This window comes from Cucumis sativus, chromosome 6 (genome assembly GCF_000004075.3).
Source record: "Cucumis sativus cultivar 9930 chromosome 6, Cucumber_9930_V3, whole genome shotgun sequence".
Lineage (NCBI taxonomy): Eukaryota > Viridiplantae > Streptophyta > Magnoliopsida > Cucurbitales > Cucurbitaceae > Cucumis > Cucumis sativus.
Window position 1 is genome coordinate 24056809 of NC_026660.2, and position 27798 is coordinate 24084606.

At 30.8% G+C, this 27798-nt stretch overlaps 1 protein-coding gene across 1 annotated transcript; it reads left to right on the forward strand.

Moving 5' to 3' along the window:
* Window positions 1–27798, forward strand: LOC116404373 (cysteine proteinase inhibitor 1-like). Its single transcript, XM_031886688.1, has 2 exons — window positions 1–302; window positions 27676–27798. The coding sequence occupies exons 1-2, from the start codon at window positions 77–79 to the stop codon at window positions 27759–27761; spliced, it is 312 nt and encodes a 103-aa protein (XP_031742548.1). The 5' UTR covers window positions 1–76; the 3' UTR covers window positions 27762–27798.

Genomic DNA, 27798 nt, shown 5'->3' on the forward strand with positions numbered 1-27798 from the left:
ACCCCCTTGTTTCGAAACAAATCACGAATTAAAAATTCCATAAGAGCTTTGTGTGGATTGAAAGAAAGGTAGAAAAATGTCTCCTGAACCAATTGTTGGAGATTATCGACCATGTGAGAATTCAGATGGTGAACATGCGAAAGATGTAGCACAATGGGCAGTAACAGAATACAACATAAAACACCGCCCTGAAGGTCATTACTTGTACCTTGTTAGAGTATTGAAGTGCGAGTCGCAAGTGGTGGCTGGAACCAATTGGCGTCTGCTGTTGGAGTGTAAGGATGAAAATAATTGTGTGGAAATCTATCAGGCCGTTGTGTGGGAGAAGGTATGGGAAAATTTCAGGCAGCTCACATCCTTCGTACGAATCATACCTGTCCTTTCTCATGAATAAACTTACTCCCTACCTAAACTTATTGCTTTTATGCATAAGTATATACTATGTTATGTACTTCCCCTCATATATAGATCTATAAATAAGGAGATTATAAAATAAATCAATTACTCCAAAAATATATAAGTTATGTACTTACTCCAAAAATGGTGTGATATGATAAGAGAGCGAGATATTAGTCGAAGAAGTTTTGGTGTGTCCTCTACAAAAAGAAAAGTATAATAAAGCTAAATAATGATAGTATTTGAATAAATATGTTAAATAACGCAGAAAAATGTGTCGAAAGTGTCAAGTGTCCAATCTAAGAATTTTGGATACTAGTCTAAATTCTATGCTTGGGACATTACAAACACTGCGGATAGATATGATATATAATAAATGATAATTATTTTGATATATCAATTTTATAACTTTTATATTTTATGTTTGGTATATTAGTTAAGTGATCGTATATACCAAAAATAAAGTACATTTTATGACTGATATACAATAAGTATTGTATTTTGAAATTTTGGACTATATTGGATTGACAAAGCAACTAAACTGAAGTGGCAGTATAGGTAAGCAACAAACGAATGTATGTATATACCTATAATGCTTTCTTTTTAAGTGTTGAATTCACCAAACACGGTATTTTTAAACGCTTGCATTATAATAGAGTTAGCAAATGGTTAACTTATTAACTAAAACAATTTAGATGTTGGTGAGCATTTTTTGAAGATTTTCAAAAAAATAAATCCTTCTAAAAAATGGAAACTAGCTAATGGATGATATTGGTTTCACAATGTATTTTAGCTCAGGACTTTTTCTAACAAAATGGATTTGAAGTTAAAGTTAACTCAAAGTATTTAAAATAAAAGATAAATATTTATACATTTTTTTACTATTGATTATTTTTTACGTTTTTTTTTTTTTACTTGACAGTTTTTATTAACATTGTCAAGAATATCAAAATTGCAAGCGTCAAATATTGTCAATTTTGTAGCAATGAGATAAACATGATTTGAAAAAACAAACAAAGATCAGAATAAAAACATTAGATGAATAAAATGAAAGAATGACTCATCGATAAAAAAAAAAAAAAGGAAGACGAATAATTGAGTAAAACGTCGAGGGTATTTTTGGAATAAAAGAAAATTAATATATTTCCTCCAATTTTTTTCTTGCCATAGGATGTAGATAATTTCAATTTTCTTCTATATAAATTTCCCTTATTTTAATAGATAAATTTGGATCTGATTCACTTATTTAATTTTTATATTCATAAGAATTTCTCCAAAGTGAAAAAAGAAAAGAAAATAGAAAGTTTAAACACGTGTTATTTACTCTACTCAACTCTAAAAAAAATGTTGATGTCTTTCTTTTGGGTGATAAAACATTACTGGTTTTTCAAGAGTAAAATATTAAAAATAAAAATGACTATAAAACTATTTACAAAATATAACAAACTTCATCAAACTATTAGTCATTTCTTTTAAGTTTTTTTTCCTATATATTTATTATATTTTGTAAATAGTTTCAATGGTTTGTATTTGATAAGTCCTAACAAAAATGTAAATAACAAAAATGCTAAAAAAAATAAAAAAGTACAGTAAAATTTTAGATTTTTTCCATGATAAGTACTCACATATACGATAGACTTCTATCAATTTTTATTGTCATACAATCTTGTAAATACTTCGGTTCATTTTTTATAATAATTCACCATGCACAACAAAGTGTGTATATCCTAGAAATTAAGTATATGCACTATTTTAATTTAGATTTTGATGGTTGACAATTTCGTTTTTCATTTTTATCTTTTTAAAATTAAACTTATAACACCTCTTTCACCATCCAACAACTGGTTTGGATATTTATATTTTTACTCATCAAATTTAAAATCTAAGAAAAAATAGTTTTAGATATGAGGGAATTTTTGGAACTCAAATTTTCATCTCATGGGAAAACAACACTTCAGTAGTAAATGAATGCTAAGCTAAAATCACTATTAGCACATAGATTTATTTTTCTTTAGAGATGAACATTTTAAAAAAATGTTTAAGTAAAATTACTACGAGAGAAAATATACTTAATTATTTTTTTTAAAGAAAATAAAAGATCAAACAAAATAGTCACTAGACGAGACTTGAATTTCGATAGTTTTCGAACAACGGCTAAATAAGACACGGAAACAACTACAAGCATGGATATGTAATTTGGTATTTTTCTCATCGTCATCAGGCAGTTGTTGTGAAGAATTGTCTAGAGAAAGAAGTTTGCACCTTTTTTTTTAATTCACAATTTCTCATTAAAAAGAAACGTAGAATACCTTTTTTATTCTTTTGAATTACAAAAGTATTTGAAATATTCGGTGTACGGACTCCTTCTTCTTCGTGTGTTTAATTTCTCACATTGGCCTCTTGAATTGAATGCTTTTCTAAAACTAATTTAAAAAAAAAAAAAGAGGATAATTTAGAATCATTGGGCCAAATCAAAGTTTAATTTTTTAAAAAATATTTGTTACTTCCACACATAGGATAATGAAGAATGTATCTCTTTCACTTTACCATAGTAATGTAAAATCCCAACTTCTCCCTATCTTTTATCTCATGCATGTGACCTAAACAAAACAACTATTTTCAAACTAATAAAACAAAAGCTTTGAACACATCTAAAAAGAAAAGTAAACTTTTGAACAATTTCAATAAAAGTACACTTGCAAAAATAGCAAAATAATTTAGGATAATAGAGCTCATGTTACTACATTTTCTAAATTGCAAAAATGGTAAATTTAAAAAACGAATAACTCTTTGATAGTGCTTCATATCCCTTCGATAGTTGTCTTAATATCGTTAATTACTGGTCATATTTGTCATATTTGCAATATGAAAAAAAAAAAAGGTACTATGTTCTACTTTTTTTATTTTTTTTTATTGGATGCAATTTCCTATAAACAAAATTAATATAACTACTTGGTTGAACTACATTTCAAACGCTATTTGGCATGTTTTCGAAACATTTCAATACGATTAGAAGGTTTTCCACCATTTCTTCATAATTTTTTATAAAAAATTAAGAACTAAAAAACACTTGAAAATGTATTCCCAAACACACCTTTACTTTTATTTAGAAAGACTAGAAAACCTATACTCAAATTTCTATGCTTTAGATGATATAAGTGATCTAAACACAGGTAAATTAACTTCTAAAGACCTACTAAATGTGATTTATATATGACAATGGTAAGTACAAATTTTAATACTAGACCTTAAAAAGGTTAAGGTGATCCTCCTGTTAATTAAGCAAAATGCGAGGTCATGCATGTCAGAAATTTAAAATCTTGAAATATATATGTTCACTGTTCACTTATACATGAACAGAAGTTTATTTTTGAAGCATATATTTTAAATATTATATGAATTATTATTTAAATAAATACGTTGTGTAACTCACAAAAAGCATGTATATATAGTTTAGCTTTTGGAATTCAAAATTCTCATATTTTAATAAACCTACTTTTCCTTCTTACTTAATTACCTTTTAGAAGTAGAGTATTAGATTCCACAAATTAAAGAATTAATAATAAATTAAGTCGAAGGAAAAGAGTGGAATAAATTGGAGTAGTATAAATTTGAAACCCCTTGTTTCGAAACAAATCACGAATTAAAAATTCCATAAGAGCTTTGTGTGTATTGAAAGAAAGTAAGGTAGAAAAATGTCTTCTCATGTAATTGTTGGAGATTATCGACCATGTGAGAATTCAGATGGTCCACATGCGAAAGAAGTAGCACAATGGGCAGTAACAGAATACAACCTAAAACACCGCCATGAACGTCCTTACTTGTACCTTCTTAGTGTATTGAAGTGCGAGTCGCAAGTGGTGGGTGGAACCAATTGGCGTCTGGAGTTGAAGTGTAAGGATGAAAATAATATTGAGGTAAACTGTGAGGCTTTGTGTGTGGAGAAGGAATGGGAGAATTTCAAGGAGCTCACATCCTTCATAGTATTCTACCCATCTTCTGGTTGACAAGGGATATCCCCTTGTAACTACCTAAAGCTATTGCTTTTATGCATATGTATGTTATGTACTTCCCCTCCTTTACGATCAATATATATATATATATATACCTATAAATAATGGTATTATAAAATAAATCAATTAATCCTATAATATATATACGTTATGTATTTACTATGTTGTGTTTTCTTCTATTTTATAATTACATATGGTGTGACATGATATGAGAGTGATGTATTAGTAGAAGAAGTTGGTGTGTCCTCCACAAAATTCAACTTAAAAGAGAAAAGTGAAAATAAAGCCAAATAATGATAGTATTTGAATAAATATGTTAAATAACGAATGTGTCGAAAGTGTCAAGTGTTCAAATTGAGAATTTTGGATACTAGTCTAAATCCTAGGCTTGAAACATTACAAACACTTTCCTAGTAATAATGATATATAATAAATGATAATTATTTTTTTATTTATAAAGATACATTATGAAAGATGATGCAAAGGGAAATCTTCACAAGGAAGACGTTCCAAAGCAGCCCCTTCAATCCTGCTTCATTAAAATATCAAAGGTAAATACAAGAAGCAGGAGATAATAGAGGGCTAGAGGGAAGCCCAAGAAACTTGAAACGCTAAAAAGCATCTAAGTTTAATGCAATAGAGCTAGGCGAGTAATTTTTGAAGAGAGAAGATCGGCTTGTCCAAAAACCCGTTATGGCTTGTATGTCTTCTCATACAGAATCAACTTTTTTTTCTTCCCCCTAAAAATCATTCTGTTTCTTTCATTCCAAATGTTCCAAAGAGTAGCAGCCACCAGGTATTGTTTGATAGTTTGCTTTTTCGTTTTACCTTTTGTTTTGAAGAGATCTTTGCATAAGGTAGTGGAATTTGGAAAGAGCAGGGATTTGCCCAGTATAACTTCAACTTTCTTCAAGAGATTTGTTGAGAAGGGGCAGTGGGTGAAAAAATGTTGTCTGTCTTCCTCAGCAGCTTTGCATAGGATGCACCAAGAGGGCTTTAAATTCCACGTTGGGAGCCTTCTCTGTAGCATATCCATTGTATTGATACACTCATGTAGGAGAGTCCATACGAAGAATTTGCATCTTTTGGGGATGGTAGATTTCCATAAGTTGTTATAGATCTCCCCATCATCTTCGTTGGTCTCGTCTTGGTTGTTTAGAGGTCTTGCAAGTTTGATGGAAGCCACAGTGAAGCTGCCATTGTTGTTTAAAGTCCAACGAGGATTGTCAAATCCTGAATCAGGCAAGGGAGGGAGGGAGACTTTCATATCTTCCCAAAGAACTTCCTCGACACTTCTTAACGGTCTTCGAGGGTAGAGGTCCCAGTCGGCTTTTTCTGCATTCCACATGTTTGCAATGGAATCTCCTTTCTTGGTAGAAAGAGCAAATAATCTTGGGTTGGTCTGTGTGAATGGACTAAGTTCATGCCATCGGCTGTGCCAGAACAAGAGGGAGTCTCCCCTTTTAATGGACCATTTGATTTGAGGAAGGACCCAGTCAACTCCTTTAATGATAGACATCCAGGGTGCTTTGGAGCTGCTATATTTGCTTTTGGTTGGAAGTTCACCCAAATATGATCGATTGTTCATATTTAGCAGTGATTATGCGTTTCCACAGAGGATTATTTTCTCCATAAAATCTCCAGATCCACTTGCTTAGTAGAGCAAAATTTGTACTTTGAACGCTGTTAATGCCCAGGCCACCTTTGTTGATAGGAGACAGCACCGTTGACCATTTGATGAGGTTGGTGTTTTTCTTATCAAAGGTGTCTCTCCAGAGGAAATTTCTCCATATTGTTTCAATATCTTTGTAGACAGATTTGGGGGCTTGAAAACCGAAATGTGATAATTAGGAATGCTAGCTAATGTAGCTTTAATAAGAGTTATCTTGCTACCTCTGGAAAGAGAAGCATATTTCCAGTTGTTGATTTTCTTCTGGAGTTTTTTCGTTGTTTCAGACCAAAAATGTCTAGAGTTCGGTTCCCAAATATTGAATAGGGTAGGAAATTAACTAAGAAGCCCCATTTAGCCCGTCACATAATTTGTTCTCTGTGTATCAATGTTGATAGGAGAGATCGTGGATTTGTTGAGGTTGATGTTGAGACCTGAGGCCAATTCAAAAAGCCGAAGGGCATTCCTCATATTATTTATGGTTTCTTCATCGTCCTCCATAAAAAGAAGGATATCATCAGCAAAGAGGAGATGAGTAAGGTTATGTTTCCCATTGAAACTAACTCTCTTTTATCAAGTTTTGTTTCTCCAAGTGATTAAGAAGTATGCTGAGATAATCCATCACGAGAACAAAAATGAATGGAGAGATCGGATCACCTTGCCGGATGCCTCTTGTGGGTTTAATTTTACCTCTGGGTCTTCCGTTGATAAGGATGGAGTATTGAACACTAGTAATACAAGCTTCAATCCATTTACGCCATTTTTGTGGAAAGCCTTTTTTATGCAGCATAAAATCGATGAAAGCCCAGTTGATTTTATCAAAAGCCTTTTCGATACATGCTTGAGCACATATCCTTTTATTATTATTTTTTTTTTGCTTCTAGAAATCCACAGCTTCATTTGCAATCAAAATGGCATCCGTAATCTGCCTCCCTCTAACGAAAGCTAATTGGTTCTCTGAGATTATATTAGGCAGAACTTGTTTTAGTCTTTCAGCGATAACTTTAGCAATAAGCTTGTACATACCAGTTGTAAGGCTTATGGGCCTATAATCCGAAGGGCTGTGCATGTATCCTTTTTTGCAATGAGAGCAATAAAGGTAGAATTCACAATACTGTTGATGATGCAATTTTTATGGAAGTCATTGAAGATTTCCAATATATTTTCTTTTGTGAAATTCCAAGTGTCCTTGAGAAACTCCATAGTAAAGCCACCTGGTCCCGAAGATTTATTTTTGGGGAAGTTTTTTAGAGCATTGTATATCTCTTTTGCAGAAAAAATTTTGCAGGTCATCATGGTCTGTCTCTTTATAAGAGTCCAGGGGGCGTTGTCAATGAACCAAAGATCTCTTTTCTTTTCCGTATAGATTTCCCCAAAATGATCGATGAAGGTTTTCTCAATGTCCCTATCAGTTGTACACAGCATCTTGAGCAGTGTAAATGCTTGATATGAAGCTTCTCCTTTGCCCAACAGAGTAGATTTTATGATAAAAAGCTGAATTTTCGTTAAGTGATCGTATAACTTTTATATTTTATGTTTGATATATTAGTTAAGTGATCGTATAGACCAAAAATAAAGTACAGTATATCAAACATATTGCCCAAAATACATATTGTGTGATGCACCAAAATCAGGATTGATTTGGAATAATAAAGAATGGGAATCTGCTTCATTATATTGGATTTTGTTTTATCTCTACATTTGGAAATTTTGAAAAAATATTGCTATACCTAAAAATTTAAATGATAAAATTGTTAAAAACATCTAATATAAGAAAATATCACTATCCATTTGACATAGGTGAAATTAGACTATTATTTGTTTATATAATGACATATATAAATATGCATAGTAGATAGGTTCTAATATTTTACTATATTTTGGAAGTAATCCTAAATTTTATGGTAATTATTTTAAATGACAAAGCTGTGTTCAAACAAACCAAAATATCTAAAAATTTTAATGTTAGGAGAACAATAAAAAATTTATTTAAATTTTATCTAAAGCAAATGATTTTTGGTTTCATTATTATTATTTGGACTACTCCTCCCAAGATCACAACACTCTCTTCTATCAAAATACATTGATGAAATCTAAAATTTTGCAATATTTTGTAAATACTTTATATGTAATACATAAACATCTCCGTTTTAGAGTTTTCAATAAGCACAAATACATTCATAGACAGTTCCATTGTCGTGTTTTAGGAATGATGATGCAGTCACCTTGCAAGCAATAATTAGATAGCTAGAATGGGAGTGAACGTGTTGAGTTAGCTCAAATGACCTCCAACTAATTCGTTCAGGATAGCAAATTTGACAAAATATTGACAATATATTACAAAAAATTTAGATTCTATCAATAATAGACATTGATAAACTTTTATCGGTGACATTGTCTGTAGAAGTCTATCAGTTTCTACCTTTAACAGAACTCTGAATTTGCTATAACTTGTGAGTACATATATTTTGCTATTTTAAAAAATGCTCCTATATATATAGGGAAGAAAATTTTGGTGCATCCATGATGCATCCATCTTTGTGTCTTTCTATCTCTCCACTCCATGAATTTAAAATTAAATGTTATTTAAAAAAAAACATTTTGTTTTCTTATAGTAGAGAGATTGGTGGTATGTAGACAGATGCATCCTAGATCATAATTTTCACAATCTACCAAAGATTATTCATAACTAAATATATATATTCCTTTAGATTATATATATATATTTCTAAATGTGTGTTTTGTGATGCGAGCATAAATGGTGGATAAAGATTTTGGGTGTCTATACTTTTTACCGATGATCTTGGACTGTCACTGAGTTTTGATTTTGTTGATGGGCAATGCATGCATGCCAACGTAGATAAAATTAGTGTACACAAAATCTTAAAATCAATCGGTAAGGAAAGGAATAACTCTTTTATTTTACAAGAAATTTGAGTTTCTTTTGTTTTTTCAACGGGGAATTTTCAACATCTTCAACAAAAGTTAGTGGTATATTTATAAAGGTGGAAAGTGGTTGTAGAAAAAGATGTGTGTGGAGATCAAAGTTTGTGAGAGGAGTAGTTTCGGTACGCTTAAACGATTTTCTCACTTATTAATTAAAGATGAGTGTGAAACTGAATCGGGTGGATGGATTATCGGACATACTTGAGCTAGCCTAGTTGGGCAGTGGCTGAGCATAATAGAAAGAGAGGTTTGAAGCGAGCTTTATGGTGTTTGTCGTTTAATCAGTGGTAGCGTTGAGGCTGGGTCCAATAGCAAAAACATACTCTCTTTAAGCTTAAGTTCATGGTCAAAGTCGGTGATCTTTGTTGATAAAATTTATCAGACTGCAATCTTTTTTCCATGTATCGGCATTTGGAACACCGACATGCACCAATACACCTCACATGTCTGACATTCCTGCTCGAGTGTATATTAGTGATGCAACTTCTTATCATCAAGAATTGTTTAGCCTTGATTGCTTGTGAATGATAAGCAACAATAATGTAATTCTACCGTACTTACCAAACACAACACTATAAATTAGAAACATGGTAAAATTTTCAATAAAATTTTATCAATTTAAGACAACAAATAAAATAATGCTAAAAAGTAAAGATAATGTAATAACCAAACAAAATTATAAATATTGAACTATGAGTGTAATCTCGATGTTAAAATGAGATTCTTAGGGTGTGTTCGGGCCCAAATAATCACTGTGGATTTTAGTTATAATAACCATAACCCACGTTGAGGGCCTATTTTATGGAAACCCTAGTTTTAGATGGTTTCCATTTTTCCGTTTTGACTCTTTAATCCACTATGTTGCCTTTTCAACCCTTCACGACTTCGTACAGTATTCTCTCTCTCAACTCATTTTTATCCCTTCTCAACTCGTCTTCAATCTCTTTTCAACACCCACTTCATCATTTCCTCAACCCGTTTCATCTTTTCTCGTCGTCTCTTGAATTGTCTTCAACCACTCTATTTTAGGTTTAATGGTCGAGAAAAAGAAATCCCCTAGTCCCCTCAACTCATCTTCAACCTTTATTGGTTGTTCTTTGGCCTTCATTTTCTTGTGGAGAAAAAAACCCCTCTTGTTATAATATTTGTTTCTCTTCCACTCTTCGTCTTTCAACGAAATGTTAAAGGCTTCGCTCACCGCATTGCCTCCGAAACAAATGAGTTTTCCCTTTCGATTTTGTTGAATGGTTGAGTTTAGACTGTCTTTGAAACTCAAATGCTTGCATGTTCACCACTCGTCTCGGTGAACATGCAATTCTGACTCGATTTTCCTTCTTCCACTTCCCCTTGTCGCTTGGACTTCCATTTGCCAATCGGACTTCTTTTCGCACTGATTTGACATACACTATCCTTACTATCATTTTGTGCATATGGGATGTTCGAGCAAGGTAAGGTTGGAGGTAAGCGACTCGAACTTGAGTTTCTTCAAAGCCGATGATGAGGATTGCCTTGAAACTTGTTTGAATTTTTATTTCTGATCAGTTTTATTTGTTACTTCAATTTGCTTTCATATATGTGCATATTTGGGTGTCTCGGTTAGAAACTACAATGCTTTTTTTTTTAATTGTTTCAATTTTAAATATTTTTATTCTTCTTAGCATTCTTCGTATTGCATTTTTGGGCTCTTTTTTTTTTTTTTTTTTTTTTTTTGCAATCGATGCCTCTTATATTGCCATATCTATTTTGTTTCCATTTCAGCCTTCCTTGTTTACAGTTCCCAATTTATTTGCAATAAAGATGCATTCTGTATCTGGTGTTGTGACATCTATTCTCTTTGCAATCAACTCCCATCCATCCATAACACTGCAATATATTTGTTCAATATCCTTTCATTTTACCTTTGCTTATGCATTTGTCTATTCATAACTTTTCTTTATCCTTAATGTGGTAGTTTTGAAGTTTTGACTATCTTCTCACTTTTGATGTATATATCTGTCATTTGCAAAGATTCTCTTCTTTTATTTTTTTGTTTTGTTTTGAGGTCAATAAAGGCATAATTTATTGGTCTTCTACCCCTCTACATATACCTCTTCATTTGCTCTTTTTTATTGTATGTTGTTTTCCTCCTTTCACATCCTACTTCCTCCTCTATTCCTTCTTGTTTTCGTAGGTAAGTTACTTTTGCTTTCTTTTTTTCAAGTTCCATTTGTCCTTGTATGTTTCTTGTCCATATCCATGTTACCAATCATGTGTGTTGCTGCTCTTGCTTTCAGCTCCATGTTCTGTTTAAGGCATAATATGAGTCATGACTTTCTTACTTTATGCAATGAAAGACCATCTTATACACAACCGTATCCACTAGCATTTCATACTAAACTATTTGTTGTGAACTCTGATTTTATTGGTTGTTCATTTTCTATGACTGTTTGTATGCATTTTCATCCCCTTACTTCGTTGCACCTCCTTTTCATGCATACTTTTTATTGATGTTTCTTTAACTAGATCCAATTCATCACACTGAACGAATTTAATTCAATTGTCAGAATGGCAAGTTCGTCATGCACCCAAAAGCATGTATGGCCAAAAGAGAAGGAGGCCAACCTCGTGAAGTGTCCGGTGGATCTGGTCGATGGAAGTTAGACAATGGGACGTTTAGACCAGGTTACCTGACACAATTGGTTCGGATGATGGTCGTGAAGTTGTCAGGCTACAATATCCACTCTATTACTGTCATCGACTGTCGTATCAAGACGTCGAAGCGAGATATTCTAAGCAATAATAGCCAAATTGTAGGGCCTCGAATGCAATGGGTTCGGATGGAATGATGATGAGAAGTGCATATAGTTGCTAAAAAGAAATTGTTGAACAACTGGGTCATGGTATGTAGATGTTTTAAATGTGACATAAATGTTATTGATTTTTATTAAACGTGATGGAACAACGCATGTTTGATTTTTTTTTATTTACACAGACTCATCCAGCAGTAAAAGGCCTCTTGAACAAGTTGTTCCCCTATTATAGCTGTCATATGTGTTCGAAAAAACAGGGCAATGGGAGGACGTACAAAGACCTTTGCAGACGTCGGTTCCAACGTGCCTAGTGGGTACGAGTATCCACATTCGAATCTGAATGATATGAAATTTCATTCTATCTTCGGACATGGATTCAACATGTCGCAAGAAGACGTTGCATGGCCTAGTCGAGCAAGCGATAGTAGGACAGGTTCAAGTGGCTCAAAGTGAAGGATGAGAGGCCAGCCTGTGGATACTGATGATGTCATTAAGGATGCCAAGGACTATTAAACTTACCAGCTAAGGCTAATTGCAGAGTGGCCACGGTTAGCACTACAGGATGAAAGTACTGCTCGCAAGGACTTAATTTGAGCGTTGCATGTCATCCCTAAGCTAAATAGGTCGGAAAGGGTGTCTTGCACTCACTCGATACTTATGAACAATTTAGCTGATCTGAAAAGTTTTCTTGAAGTGTCAGACGACGAGAGGATTGACTACTGCAGAGTGATCTTACGAGATGGTGTGTGATTGTTTTTGTACTTCCTTGTTTACAGATCGTTATTGTTTTTTTTTTTTAATGCTTCTATTTATGTCTATGTGTAGTTTTCTTATGTTTGTAATTTTCTTCCATCGAACGTGTCCTTAAGAAGACCTTTTATTTATTTTCATCGTAGTGAAGTTATGCTTGACGTTGTATATCTTATTTCCACAAATTTTTATTTCCACAAATTTGTAATGTTTATGGGTTACGTGACATAGAAAAGACAAATGTTTATTTAGTGAAACATGACGACTAGTTGAATAATGTAGAATATGGACATTATCGTTAAAGAAAGTAAGTCGATTTTTTTTCAGGAAACGTAGGACAATTTCCTAAATAAAAAAAAAATATGTATTTTATGTATTGAATTTACGGTATGAATTTGAAAAAGAAAAAGAAAACAAAATAATAATTCAAAATACTACCAAAATAACTCTTTTACCAAACACATATTATCATAACACTACCCACATAGCCCTTTTTCCAAACACATCTTATTTATAATGCTAGTATCATGATCATAACACTAATCCTTCCATAACCTAACCCTTCCCCCAAACGCCCCTTAAATTTAGGTAAAAATTACTAGACAATATTCATTATTACTTATCGAGAAAAAGTGTCGAACCATGATATTTAGACCCAGTTGGAGATTTAAGAAGCAGAAGAAAGATGAAAAAAGAAAAACAGCGACACTAAAAACAATAGTAGAAATATCCTGCTATGTTTATCGATATAAATATAATGATGAATGATGCATAAGAAAGCACCATTTTCATTATACAATAGCATGATTTCATGGTTTTTCATGTTCGTTTATTTCAACACACACAAAGACAAAATGGTTGGAAGGCCAATGGGTGGCCAAAAGATTTTAACCACAGCAATCTTAGTGTCAACAGAATCCAAAAGCTTGACCTTTAGCTTCAACTTAAGGGTAAATGTTTTGCCATTTGAATTAACCTCATGGACAACATCTAAAACAGCTTCAATGTCGACCTCAATTTTAAGTACAGTCTAACAATGATGAATCAAAATCGGAATTAATAGGAATTAACAGCAACCAACACCAATGTCCACTTCAGGTTTCACTGGATGAGTATTAATAGGAACGAATCCAAGACTCAACTTTCAAATTATAAGCTAATTTTGATGATATATTGGATATATATAATTCTTATCTCACAAACTTCTATGATCTCCACTCAACTCTTCACTTTTCTTTATATACACTGTACACTACATGGATCACTTACCTCTCTCTCCTCCAAATATTTTAATATTTTAAAATATAGTTTTTTAATGATAAATTTGAATCCGATTCACTTATTTATTTTTTCTCTTCATAAAACTTTCTAAAAAAGAAGAAAAGAAAAAAAAATAGAAAGGTTAAAAACGTGATTATTACTCTACTCAACTCTAAGAAATGTAGATGTCTTTCTTTTTCCGACTATAAAAGCATTAATGTTCTTTTACTACTATTTTTTTAAAATACTACTTGTAAATAACAAAAATGCTAAACTTCTTTTAGAAAAATATAGTATAATTTTAGATTATGTCAATGGTAAATAATAAATACTGACAGATACAATACTTCTATTATTTCTGTTGTGATAGAATTTTGTAAATATTTCCGTTCATATTTTACAAACAATGCCCGAAAAAGTGTGTGTATATATCCTAGTAATTAACTATAAGGAGTATCTCATTATCTCAAGTTTCTCATTAAAAAGAAACGTAGAATACCTTTTTTATTCTTTTGAATTACAAAAGTATTTGAAATATTCGGTGTACGGACTCCTTCTTCGTGTGTTTAATTTCTCACATTGGCCTCTTGAATTGAATGCTTTTCTAAAACTAATTTAAAAAAAAAAAAGAGGATAATTTAGAATCATTGGGCCAAATCAAAGTTTAATTTTTTAAAAAATATTTGTTACTTCCACACATAGGATAATGAAGAATGTATCTCTTTCACTTTAACATAGTAATGTAAAAACCCAACTTCTCCCTATCTTTTATCTCATGCATGTGACCTAAACAAAACAAAATATTTTCGAACGAATAAAACAAAAACTTTGAACACATCTAAAAAGAAAAGTAAACTTGTAAAAATTTAAATAAAAGTACACTTGTAAAAATAGCAAAATAATTTAGAATAATAGACCCAATGTTACTGCATTTTCTAAATTGCAAAAATGGTAAATTTAAAAAACGAATAACTCTCTGATAGTGCTTGATATCCCTTCGATAGTTGTCTTAATATCGCTAATTACTTGTCAAATTTGTCATGTTTGCAATATGAAAAAGAAAAAAGGTACTATGTGCTGCTTTTTTCAGTTTTTTTTTTTTTTGATTGGATGCAATTTGCTTTAAACAAAATTAATATAACTACTTGGTTGAACTACACTTCAAACGCTATTTGGCATGTTTTCAAAACACTTCAATATGATTAGAAGGTTTTCCACCATTTCTTCATAAATTTTTATAAAAAATTCAGAACTAAAAACATGTGAAAATGTATTCCCAAACACACCTTTACTTTTATTTAGAAAGACTAGAAAACCTATACCCAAATTTCTATGCTTTAGATGATATAAGTGATCTGAACACAGGTAAATTAACTTCTAAAGACCTACCGGATGTGATTTATATATGACAATGGTAGGTAAAAATTTAATATTAGACAATAAAAAGGTTAAGGTGATCCCCCAGTTAATTAAGCAAAATGCATCAAGGTTATGTCAGAAATTTAAAATCTTGTTCACTGTTCACTTCAACGTGAACAAAAGTTTATTTGAAGCATATATTTTAAATAGTATACGTATTATTATTTAAATAAATACATTGTGTAACTCACAAAAAGCATGTATATATAGTTTAGCTTTTCGAATTCAAAACTATCATATTTTTAATAAACCTACTTTTCCTTCTTGCTTAATTACCTTTTAGAAGTAGAGTATTAGATTCCATAAATTAAAGAATTAATAATAAATTAAGTCAAGGAAAAGAGTGGAATAAATTGGAGTAGTATAAATTTGAAACCCCCTTGTTTCGAAACAAATCACGAATTAAAAATTCTATAAGAGCTTTGTGTGTATTGAAAGAAAGTAAGGTAGGAAAATGTCTTCTGATTCAATTAAGGGAGGTTATGGACCATGTGAGAATTCAGATGGTGAACATGCGAAAGAAGTAGCACAATGGGCAGTCAACAGAATACAACAAACACCGCCATGAACGTCCTTACTTGTACCTTCTTAGTGTATTGAAGTGCGAGTCGCAAAGTGGTGGCTGGAACCAATTGGCGTCTGGGGTTGAAGTGTAAGATGAAAATAATATTGAGGTAAACTGTGAGGCTGTTGTGTGGGAGAAGAGATGGGAGAATTTCAAGCAGCTCACATTCTTCATAGTATTTTACCCATCTTCTGGCTGACAAGGGATATCCCCTTGTAACTCCTACCAAAAGCTATTGCTTTTATGCATATGTATGTTATGTACTTCCCCTCCTTTACGATCAATATATATATATATATATATAATAAATATGGATTATAAAATAAATCAATGAATCCTATAATATATACGTTATGTATTTACTACGTTGTCTTTTCCATGTCTTTTCTTCTATTTTATAATTACATAGGGTGTGACATGATATGAGAGCGATGTATTAGTAGAAGAAGTTGGTGTGTCCTCTACAAAATTCAAGTGAAAGAGAAAGTAAAATAAATAATAATTGTATTTGAATAAATATATGTTAAATAACGCAAAAAAATGTGTCGTGTCAAGGGTCTAATTTGAAAATTCTGGACACTATTCTAAATCCTTGGTATGAGACATTACAAACACTTCCATATTTATAAATATGATATATAATAAATGATAATTACTTTGATATATCAATTTATAACTTTTATATTTTGTGTTTGGTATATTAGTTAAGTGGTTGTATATACCAAAAATAGAGTAAAGTATACTTTATTGCTTATATACAAAAAGTATTGTATTTTGAAATTTTGGATTATATTGGATTGACATAGTAAGTAAGCAACTAAACTGAAGTGACAGTATAGGTAAGCAACTCAAGAATGTATGTATATACCTATAATGCTTTCTTTTTAAGTGTTGAATTCATCAAACACCATATTTCTAAACGCTTGCATTATAATTGAGTTAGCAAATGGTTAACTTATTAACTAAAACAATTTAGATGTCAGGGTGAGCATTTTTTGAAGATTTTCAAAAAAATAAATTCTTCTAAAAAATGGAAACCAGCTAATGGATGATATTAGTTTCACAATGTATTTTAGCTTAGAATTTTTTCTGACAAAATGGACTTGAAGTTAAAGTTAACTCACTTGTAAGAAATAAGTGCAATCCAAGATATGAAAATTTTTGGAAGGTTTAGCTATATCATGTAAACCTACTTGTAAAAGAAGAGTAAATGTAGCTTGATCCTTTGAGAGATACGTGTCAATCTCTAGTTGCAACCACCAATCAGATTCACATATAGAAGTAGAGAGGAGGCAACCACCAAAAACACAAGATGTAACAGAAGATTAGTTAGAGAAAAACTTCATGAATATGCAGGGTGAGTGGAAAAAAAGGACAAACACAACAAGCACATTGTATAGTAATCAAAGAAGTAAGAAAGTCATCCAATATAAACTGTACTGTACAGCTCACAACCACAAATTGACTACATTGAAAGCAAAGGGTGGATCAATAGAAAGCGTAATCCAACTACTCTGAATTCAACAAACAGTAAAATACAAAGCTAAGCAGATCAAAACTTATTTTATTTCCTAAAAAACATAATATGATCAAAGCTAAATGAAGAGCACACTAAAGTATGAGCTATGTGTTTCAATATCGACGGAAGAAGAAACAATACAATTTAATTAAAAGAAACATAATATGATCTAAAATCTTAAGATTCAATTTAAAGAAACAAATTGTCTTACCATATTCTAAAATCTTAAGATTCAATTCAAAGAAACAAATCACCTATAGTTTATTTTATTTTCTAAAGAAACATAATGTGATCAAAGTGAAACAGATAGCACATTTAAGTATGAGTTCACTACAACAAAAATGGTCTACAACGACAGTTATTTTCTCTCACGAATAAAATTTTTTACAGTTATTTACAGTCATAGTATCGGGAGTCATGAAAAGTCATTCCATGACAGTTTTTGAAAACTGTCGCAATAAGTTTTTTCGTGACAGAAAATAACTTTCGTTTATTACTATTTTATGACAACAAATAACTGTCATATTCTATATTATGACAACAAATAACTGTCATCATTTGCGTATTAACGGCAGTTAAAAAAAATGTCGCAAATTCATTTATTATGACATATTTTAAATCTCAAGGATATGCCAATCGTGACAGTTTTTTTTATACAATCAAATGTCATTGTTTCGCTATTGACGACATTTTTTCCCTGTCAAAGATAGGCCGATTGTGACAGTTTTTTAATCAAAAAATTGTCATTGTTTAATATTGACGACAATTAAGGAACGTCACGAATTCATATATTATTACATTTTTTCATATTGCAAATTCTTAATTACTATAGTTTTTCCTTGTTCTCTTCTTGCCGCTTCGCCATCACACGAACCATTTGAATGACAATAATGTTATAATACATCAACCCATATAGAAACAAATATATATATATATGCTATAATACACTTTGTAATATTTCATACATTTCCAATCAAGTTTGAACAATTTACAAGTATGGAATTTCAGCCCTTAATCAAAACTAGTGTAAATACCATTAGAATACATATAACAAGATTTTCTACACAAGCATAAACAACCAACCGGTAAGCCTTCATCTTTGAAAATATTCTTTGTTGCTTGAACCATGCTAGCCAGTGTATTTTGATGGTCCATATAAACTTCTTTGAAGGAAAACTCATGAAGTTGTCGTTTTAGTTGAACCTACAAAGCCAACATGAATATAAGCATACATCATAGTGCAAGAGTATAATTCGCTTAAAGAGAGTATAACATGAATATAGCAAACAGTCACAGAAAATTTTACTCTGTAGCAAGCACAAGGAATGTAAAAAAGAAAAAGAATAAGATGTTGTCAATCAAACCCTAAACCCTAAACCCTAAACCCTAAACCCTTTATGGGATCTACATTTAAATACTATTAGTGATACCATAGTTACATTAGTTGCAAAACCAACTATGATGAAATAAATAAAGAAACGTATCGTTTTGCCCTCAATTTATGATATAAGATAGCTAATTCTATATGAATGATTGATGTTAAATATGATGCTCATTCTATACTAAGGATTCATTGTTGGATATCTCATCAACGTCAACCACGAGGTGGGATGAGATCCAACAATGCACCTTTTATGTCTCTCAATACAAATATAAAAGACTGGAGATCCTGACACCACCCCATTTGACAGGCCAGTTCAAAATGAAGATATCTTGTCTATAAAAGAAGAGCAAATTAAACAACAGAGCCATATATGTGAAGTTTGTATAATATTTGCAACTGACCTTAGAGCATGATTAAACCTACAAAACAGAGCAACATTGAAGAATAGAACACCAATAATCTATGACAAATAAACAATAAAAAACCTGAAGTGAAATTAGTTTTGAAGATCAATATCCAAATCCTTTATTCTAGCTAGATTGACAACTACAATGGGTAAAAGTAGCTCAACAATCTCACTTTTAGAAACACAATATCTAGACATAATCTGAAAGCTGGAGAATTAACCCCATCAACAAAAACTCATTGATTGATTAGAAAGCTAAAAAAGAAATAAAATGAAAAAGAGAGAAAAAAAAAACCCTTAGAACTATACCTTTAAATCTCCTCTTGACAAGTATGTAAATTGTTTACCACATGAGTGACACCATCACCAGAGTCAATGACTAACCAGCCAGTAAACTGCCAGCACAAAAAGAAAAAATTAAGTAAAAAATTAGATGAAAACTATAAGAAAAAATTGAGAAAGAAAAATAGTGGAGAAAGATGACAAGTTCAGAAAAATAACTAAGCACAATTTTGACTTTCAATTCATCTTTATAAGCACCTTAAGCAATATAAGTTAAAACTACTTGGATTTGAATGAAGACCCCAGTAAAAGTTGTACTTCTCAAACATGGTCTCACCTATAAGATTAAATTGACCCAACTCATTAAATTGAGCAAATGAAATTGAAATAACATTGAAAGAAATCAAATATCACAAACCATTTTTTCACGTTCTTTGAAGGATTGAAAGGTGGGTCTGTGAGCAAAATTTTACAAACCATTTTTTCATGTTCTTTTAGCACAACATTATGATTTGTCCATGGAAAAAATGTATAAAACTCAAAGTAGGTGGCAAATGGAATTTAAGTATAGTGGAGTATACATTTTTTAGCACAACAAAAAAGGGAAAAAATGCTATATAACTAACCAATCTAAATGATGACTAATGAGATCACACTTGAAGTATGAGCACCAACAATAATAGTTGAGAGTAATACAAGTTTCGAAAACCATACTCAGTAGCAAGCGTCCACATGATACAAAGATATAACCATAACAAATGGCCATTAGAAACAAGAAAATGTGGAAATGAAGATGCAATATTCAATGACAATACACATTTCCAGTCATTAGTGCAAATGGTTACTTGTAACAGAGAAAAAAAATGTTTTTGCCTTATAACTATCTCAATACTTGGCTAGGGCAAATAATATGGTATTCTGCAAGGAAAAACTTTTGCAAAAGGCAACTTGAAATATATAGGAACCGAAGAACTTTAATCATTTCCAACTTTTCTTCTCATATATCAATACTCAACTTATAAGATATAACTCAACTAATAAGCTATAACAACTATTGGGTGCATTCAAGTAGCATATTCTTAAAACTCCATATACCTTCAAGTAGCTCATTGGCAACTGATGAAGAAATTCAGCAGGAAGGTTCCTAACAGCTCTGAATCTACATCTTCAAATCAAGAACAAAATTCGTACATTAGAAAAAAGAGATGTTAGTATAAAACACGAACTAAAGAGAGTGTAAAAATCACGAACTAAAGAAAATCACGTGTATTCTACTTTTTGCATATAAGAAATAGAATCTAGAAAAAGATAGGTTGTCTTGGCTTTCAAGCTTGGGAATGGAAAGAGTTCAGAAAAAAACATTCCAGATTTATCTAAGGTACCTAAATAAAGAAGTTGTAAGAAAGTTTATTCTAACATTCAAGTATTATTCTACCCTCCATTATAAGTTTTTCAGAAATTTTATCTCTACTTGGTTGTATTTGTTGTTCATCACATCCTTTCTTCTTCTCTTTATTTTGAAGTTGTTAGAAAGTTTATTCTAACATTCGAGTATGATTGATGTTTAGATATTAACCTAGAACTTTTGTTTTAACTTTATTCTTCTTCGGTAGTTGCTTTTATTCAACCTTTGGTGAGATTTGTTTAACCTTTAGTGAGATTTGGAATTCCTTTCTTCATCATCTTAATTTTATCCAACAGCTTTCTCAGGTTCATTTCTTTCCCTCTATTTTTCTCTTCTATTTTCATATCTATACAAGACACTTTTCATGGCAGGTCTCTCTGTTTTCTATAATATCTTCAAGTTTAGTGTAGTTTAGTACTTAAGTTCTTAAAGTATATGATATTTTGATCTTATCAATGACATAGTTTCAAGTCTGAGTACTAGCATGCCGATTCGAACATGTTTTATAATCATATATAAGTTAATGACAAACATTTGGATAACTGTTATTAGATAGAAAAATAATAGAGTACGTGTTAAATTAGTTGTCTTCTAAGAGTTTAGGAACTAAAATGGAATTTAAATCATCTCAATCTTTAAAAATTGGTAAATTAATTACAAAAACCACATTCATAGTCATATGGTAAAATTAAAATCCTTCAAACTTATACAAAAATATTAAAATTTGACTTACATAGTTGTTGAAATTGTACACGTTTGTGGGTGTTTTATTGTATAAGTTTGTGGGCGTTCAATTTTTATGATGGAAAGTTTGAAAGTATAATTGCAACTACACCATCATACTTTGGAGGCGGTTTTTTCAATTTGCACTTGACAAATATGTTTATGTCGACAATATGGTAAATAAAATAGGTTTTGTAATGTTGTATGATATAATTTGCCTTCTGTGATGTTTGCTATGGTAGGTGGAATAGTAATAAGTCTTGAAAATCTTTCAACTCGATATGCTTGGGCTTTCATCCGTTTATCAATTACAAAAGTTATCACTTCAAACATAACATTATATACCATTTTCTTTAAAGAGGTACAACTTTCAGCTATATACTTTCTTGATGACAAAACCAACGTGCATGATGCTTACACCATTTTTTAGTTTTCAATTTAGACATGCCCCCTCCTTGTTTTAGAATGTTTGAGTTTCATCCATTTAAGAGTAGTGTCATTATGTTTTGAAGTGCTAAGTTTCGTTTATTGAGTTTAATCATATTGCATTTGTTGCTTTTCATGTAGACATGCCCCTTTCCGCATTATGGACTTTGTTGCTTTCACTTTAGACATCTCCCCCTCCCCCTCCCCCTCCCCCTCTTCTTTTCTCATTGTTTTACACCGTTTCTTTGAATTAAATTGTATAGCTTCTTCTTCCGTCTATATTGAAACACATAACGTTATGTGCTTTAATGTGCTATCTGTTTCACTTTGATCATATTATGTTTCTTTAGAAAATAAAATAAACTATAGGTGATTTGTTTCTTTGAATTGAATCTTAGGATTTTAGAATATGGTAAGACAATTTGTTTCTTAAATTGAATCTTAAGATTTTAGATCATATTATGTTTCTTTTAATTAAATTGTATTGTTTCTTCTTCCGTTGATATTGAAACACATAGCTCATACTTTAGTGTGCTCTTCATTTAGCTTTGATCATATTATGTTTTTTTAGGAAATAAAATAAGTTTTGATCTGCTTAGCTTTGTATTTTACTGTTTGTTGAATTCAGAGTAGTTGGATTACGCTTTCTATTGATCCACCCTTTGCTTTCAATGTAGTCAATTTGTGGTTGTGAGCTGTACAGTACAGTTTATACTGAATGACTTTTTTACTTCTTTGACAACTATACAATGTGCTTGTTGTGTTTGTCCTTTTTTTCCACTCACCCTGCATATTCATGAAGTTTTTCTCTAACTAATCTTCTGTTACATCTTGTGTTTTTGGTGGTTGCCTCCTCTACCCTTATTATATGTGAATCTGATTGGTGGTTGCAACTAGAGATTGACACGTATCTCTCAAAGGATCAAGCTACATTTACTCTTCTTTTACAAGTAGGTTTACATGATATAGCTAAACCTTCCAAAAATTTTCATATCTTGGATTGCACTTATTTCTTACAAGTGAGTTAACTTTAACTTCAAGTCCATTTTGTCAGAAAAAATTCTAAGCTAAAATACATTGTGAAACTAATATCATCCATTAGCTGGTTTCCATTTTTTAGAAGAATTTATTTTTTTGAAAATCTTCAAAAAATGCTCACCCTGACATCTAAATTGTTTTAGTTAATAAGTTAACCATTTGCTAACTCAATTATAATGCAAGCGTTTAGAAATATGGTGTTTGGTGAATTCAACACTTAAAAAGAAAGCATTATAGGTATATACATACATTCTTGAGTTGCTTACCTATATTGTCACTTCAGTTTAGTTGCTTACTTACTATGTCAATCCAATATAATCCAAAATTTCAAAATACAATACTTTTTGTATATAAGCAATAAAATATATTTTACTTTATATATTGATCGTAAAGGAGGGGAAGTACATAACATACATATGCATAAAAGCAATAGCTTTAGGTAGGGAGTTACAAGGGGATATCCCTTGTCAACCAGAAGATGGGTAGAATACTATGAAGGATTTGAGCTCCCTGAAATTCTCCCATCTCTTCTCCCACACAACAGCCTCACAGTTTACCTCAATATTATTTTCATCCTTACACTTCAACCCCAGACGCCAATTGGTTCCAGCCACCACTTGCGACTCGCACTTCAATACACTAAGAAGGTACAAGTAAGGACGTTCATGGCGGTGTTTTATGTTGTATTCTGTTACTGCCCATTGTGCTACTTCTTTCGCATGTTCACCATCTGAATTCTCACATGGTCGATAAGCTCCAAGAATTACATGAGAAGACATTTTCCTACCTTACTTTCTTTCAATCCACACAAAGCTCTTATGGAATTTTTAATTCGTGATTTGTTTGTAAACAAGGGGGTTTCAAATTTATACTACTCCAATTTATTCCACTCTTTTCCTTCGACTTAATTTATTATTAATTCTTTAATTTGTGGAATCTAATACTCTACTTCTAAAAGGTAATTAAGTAAGAAGGAAAAGTAGGTTTATTAAAATATGAGAATTTTGAATTCCAAAAGCTAAACTATATATACATGCTTTTTGTGAGTTACACAACGTATTTATTTAAATAATAATACGTATAATATTTAAAATATATGCTTCAAATAAACTTCTGTTCATGTATAAGTGAACAGTGAACATATATATTTCAAGATTTTAAACTTCTGACATGACCTTGATGCATTTTGCTTAATTAACAGGAGGATCACCTTAACCTTTTTAAGGTCTAGTATTAAAATTTGTACTTACCATTGTCATATATAAATCACATTTAGTAGGTCTTTAGAAGTTAATTTACCTGTGTTTAGATCACTTATATCATCTAAAGCATAGAAATTTGAGTATAGGTTTTCTAGTCTTTCTAAATAAAAGTAAAGGTGTGTTTGGGAATACATTTTCAAGTGTTTTTTAGTTCTTAATTTTTTATAAAAAATTATGAAGAAATGGTGGAAAACCTTCTAATCGTATTGAAATGTTTCGAAAACATGCCAAATAGCGTTTGAAATGTAGTTCAACCAAGTAGTTATATTAATTTTGTTTATAGGAAATTGCATCCAATAAAAAAAAATAAAAAAAAGTAGAACATAGTACCTTTTTTTTTTTTCATATTGCAAATATGACAAATATGACCAGTAATTAACGATATTAAGACAACTATCGAAGGGATATGAAGCACTATCAAAGAGTTATTCGTTTTTTAAATTTACCATTTTTGCAATTTAGAAAATGTAGTAACATGAGCTCTATTATCCTAAATTATTTTGCTATTTTTGCAAGTGTACTTTTATTGAAATTGTTCAAAAGTTTACTTTTCTTTTTAGATGTGTTCAAAGCTTTTGTTTTATTAGTTTGAAAATAGTTGTTTTGTTTAGGTCACATGCATGAGATAAAAGATAGGGAGAAGTTGGGATTTTACATTACTATGGTAAAGTGAAAGAGATACATTCTTCATTATCCTATGTGTGGAAGTAACAAATATTTTTTAAAAAATTAAACTTTGATTTGGCCCCAATGATTCTAAATTATCCTCTTTTTTTTTCTTTTAAATTAGTTTTAGAAAAGCATTCAATTCAAGAGGCCAATGTGAGAAATTAAACACACGAAGAAGAAGGAGTCCGTACACCGAATATTTCAAATACTTTTGTAATTCAAAAGAATAAAAAAGGTATTCTACGTTTCTTTTTAATGAGAAATTGTGAATTAAAAAAAAAAGGTGCAAACTTCTTTCTCTAGACAATTCTTCACAACAACTGCCTGATGACGATGAGAAAAATACCAAATTACATATCCATGCTTGTAGTTGTTTCCGTGTCTTATTTAGCCGTTGTTCGAAAACTATCGAAATTCAAGTCTCGTCTAGTGACTATTTTGTTTGATCTTTTATTTTCTTTAAAAAAAATAATTAAGTATATTTTCTCTCGTAGTAATTTTACTTAAACATTTTTTTAAAATGTTCATCTCTAAAGAAAAATAAATCTATGTGCTAATAGTGATTTTAGCTTAGCATTCATTTACTACTGAAGTGTTGTTTTCCCATGAGATGAAAATTTGAGTTCCAAAAATTCCCTCATATCTAAAACTATTTTTTCTTAGATTTTAAATTTGATGAGTAAAAATATAAATATCCAAACCAGTTGTTGGATGGTGAAAGAGGTGTTATAAGTTTAATTTTAAAAAGATAAAAATGAAAAACGAAATTGTCAACCATCAAAATCTAAATTAAAATAGTGCATATACTTAATTTCTAGGATATACACACTTTGTTGTGCATGGTGAATTATTATAAAAAATGAACCGAAGTATTTACAAGATTGTATGACAATAAAAATTGATAGAAGTCTATCGTATATGTGAGTACTTATCATGGAAAAAATCTAAAATTTTACTGTACTTTTTTATTTTTTTTAGCATTTTTGTTATTTACATTTTTGTTAGGACTTATCAAATACAAACCATTGAAACTATTTACAAAATATAATAAATATATAGGAAAAAAAACTTAAAAGAAATGACTAATAGTTTGATGAAGTTTGTTATATTTTGTAAATAGTTTTATAGTCATTTTTATTTTTAATATTTTACTCTTGAAAAACCAGTAATGTTTTATCACCCAAAAGAAAGACATCAACATTTTTTTTAGAGTTGAGTAGAGTAAATAACACGTGTTTAAACTTTCTATTTTCTTTTCTTTTTTCACTTTGGAGAAATTCTTATGAATATAAAAATTAAATAAGTGAATCAGATCCAAATTTATCTATTAAAATAAGGGAAATTTATATAGAAGAAAATTGAAATTATCTACATCCTATGGCAAGAAAAAAATTGGAGGAAATATATTAATTTTCTTTTATTCCAAAAATACCCTCGACGTTTTACTCAATTATTCGTCTTCCTTTTTTTTTTTTTTTATCGATGAGTCATTCTTTCATTTTATTCATCTAATGTTTTTATTCTGATCTTTGTTTGTTTTTTCAAATCATGTTTATCTCATTGCTACAAAATTGACAATATTTGACGCTTGCAATTTTGATATTCTTGACAATGTTAATAAAAACTGTCAAGTAAAAAAAAAAAAACGTAAAAAATAATCAATAGTAAAAAAAAGTATAAATATTTATCTTTTATTTTAAATACTTTGAGTTAACTTTAACTTCAAATCCATTTTGTTAGAAAAAGTCCTGAGCTAAAATACATTGTGAAACCAATATCATCCATTAGCTAGTTTCCATTTTTTAGAAGGATTTATTTTTTTGAAAATCTTCAAAAAATGCTCACCAACATCTAAATTGTTTTAGTTAATAAGTTAACCATTTGCTAACTCTATTATAATGCAAGCGTTTAAAAATACCGTGTTTGGTGAATTCAACACTTAAAAAGAAAGCATTATAGGTATATACATACATTCGTTTGTTGCTTACCTATACTGCCACTTCAGTTTAGTTGCTTTGTCAATCCAATATAGTCCAAAATTTCAAAATACAATACTTATTGTATATCAGTCATAAAATGTACTTTATTTTTGGTATATACGATCACTTAACTAATATACCAAACATAAAATATAAAAGTTATAAAATTGATATATCAAAATAATTATCATTTATTATATATCATATCTATCCGCAGTGTTTGTAATGTCCCAAGCATAGAATTTAGACTAGTATCCAAAATTCTTAGATTGGACACTTGACACTTTCGACACATTTTTCTGCGTTATTTAACATATTTATTCAAATACTATCATTATTTAGCTTTATTATACTTTTCTTTTTGTAGAGGACACACCAAAACTTCTTCGACTAATATCTCGCTCTCTTATCATATCACACCATTTTTGGAGTAAGTACATAACTTATATATTTTTGGAGTAATTGATTTATTTTATAATCTCCTTATTTATAGATCTATATATGAGGGGAAGTACATAACATAGTATATACTTATGCATAAAAGCAATAAGTTTAGGTAGGGAGTAAGTTTATTCATGAGAAAGGACAGGTATGATTCGTACGAAGGATGTGAGCTGCCTGAAATTTTCCCATACCTTCTCCCACACAACGGCCTGATAGATTTCCACACAATTATTTTCATCCTTACACTCCAACAGCAGACGCCAATTGGTTCCAGCCACCACTTGCGACTCGCACTTCAATACTCTAACAAGGTACAAGTAATGACCTTCAGGGCGGTGTTTTATGTTGTATTCTGTTACTGCCCATTGTGCTACATCTTTCGCATGTTCACCATCTGAATTCTCACATGGTCGATAATCTCCAACAATTGGTTCAGGAGACATTTTTCTACCTT

Excerpts from the sequence above, each read along its gene's own strand:
- LOC116404373 (XM_031886688.1), top strand. The coding sequence starts at position 77 with ATGTCTCCTGAACCAATTGTTGGAGATTATCGACCATGTGAGAATTCA. Across the intron at positions 303-27,675 it reads TGAAAATAATTGTGTGGAAA|GGCGGTGTTTTATGTTGTAT; the intron begins TCTATCAGGCCG and ends AATGACCTTCAG.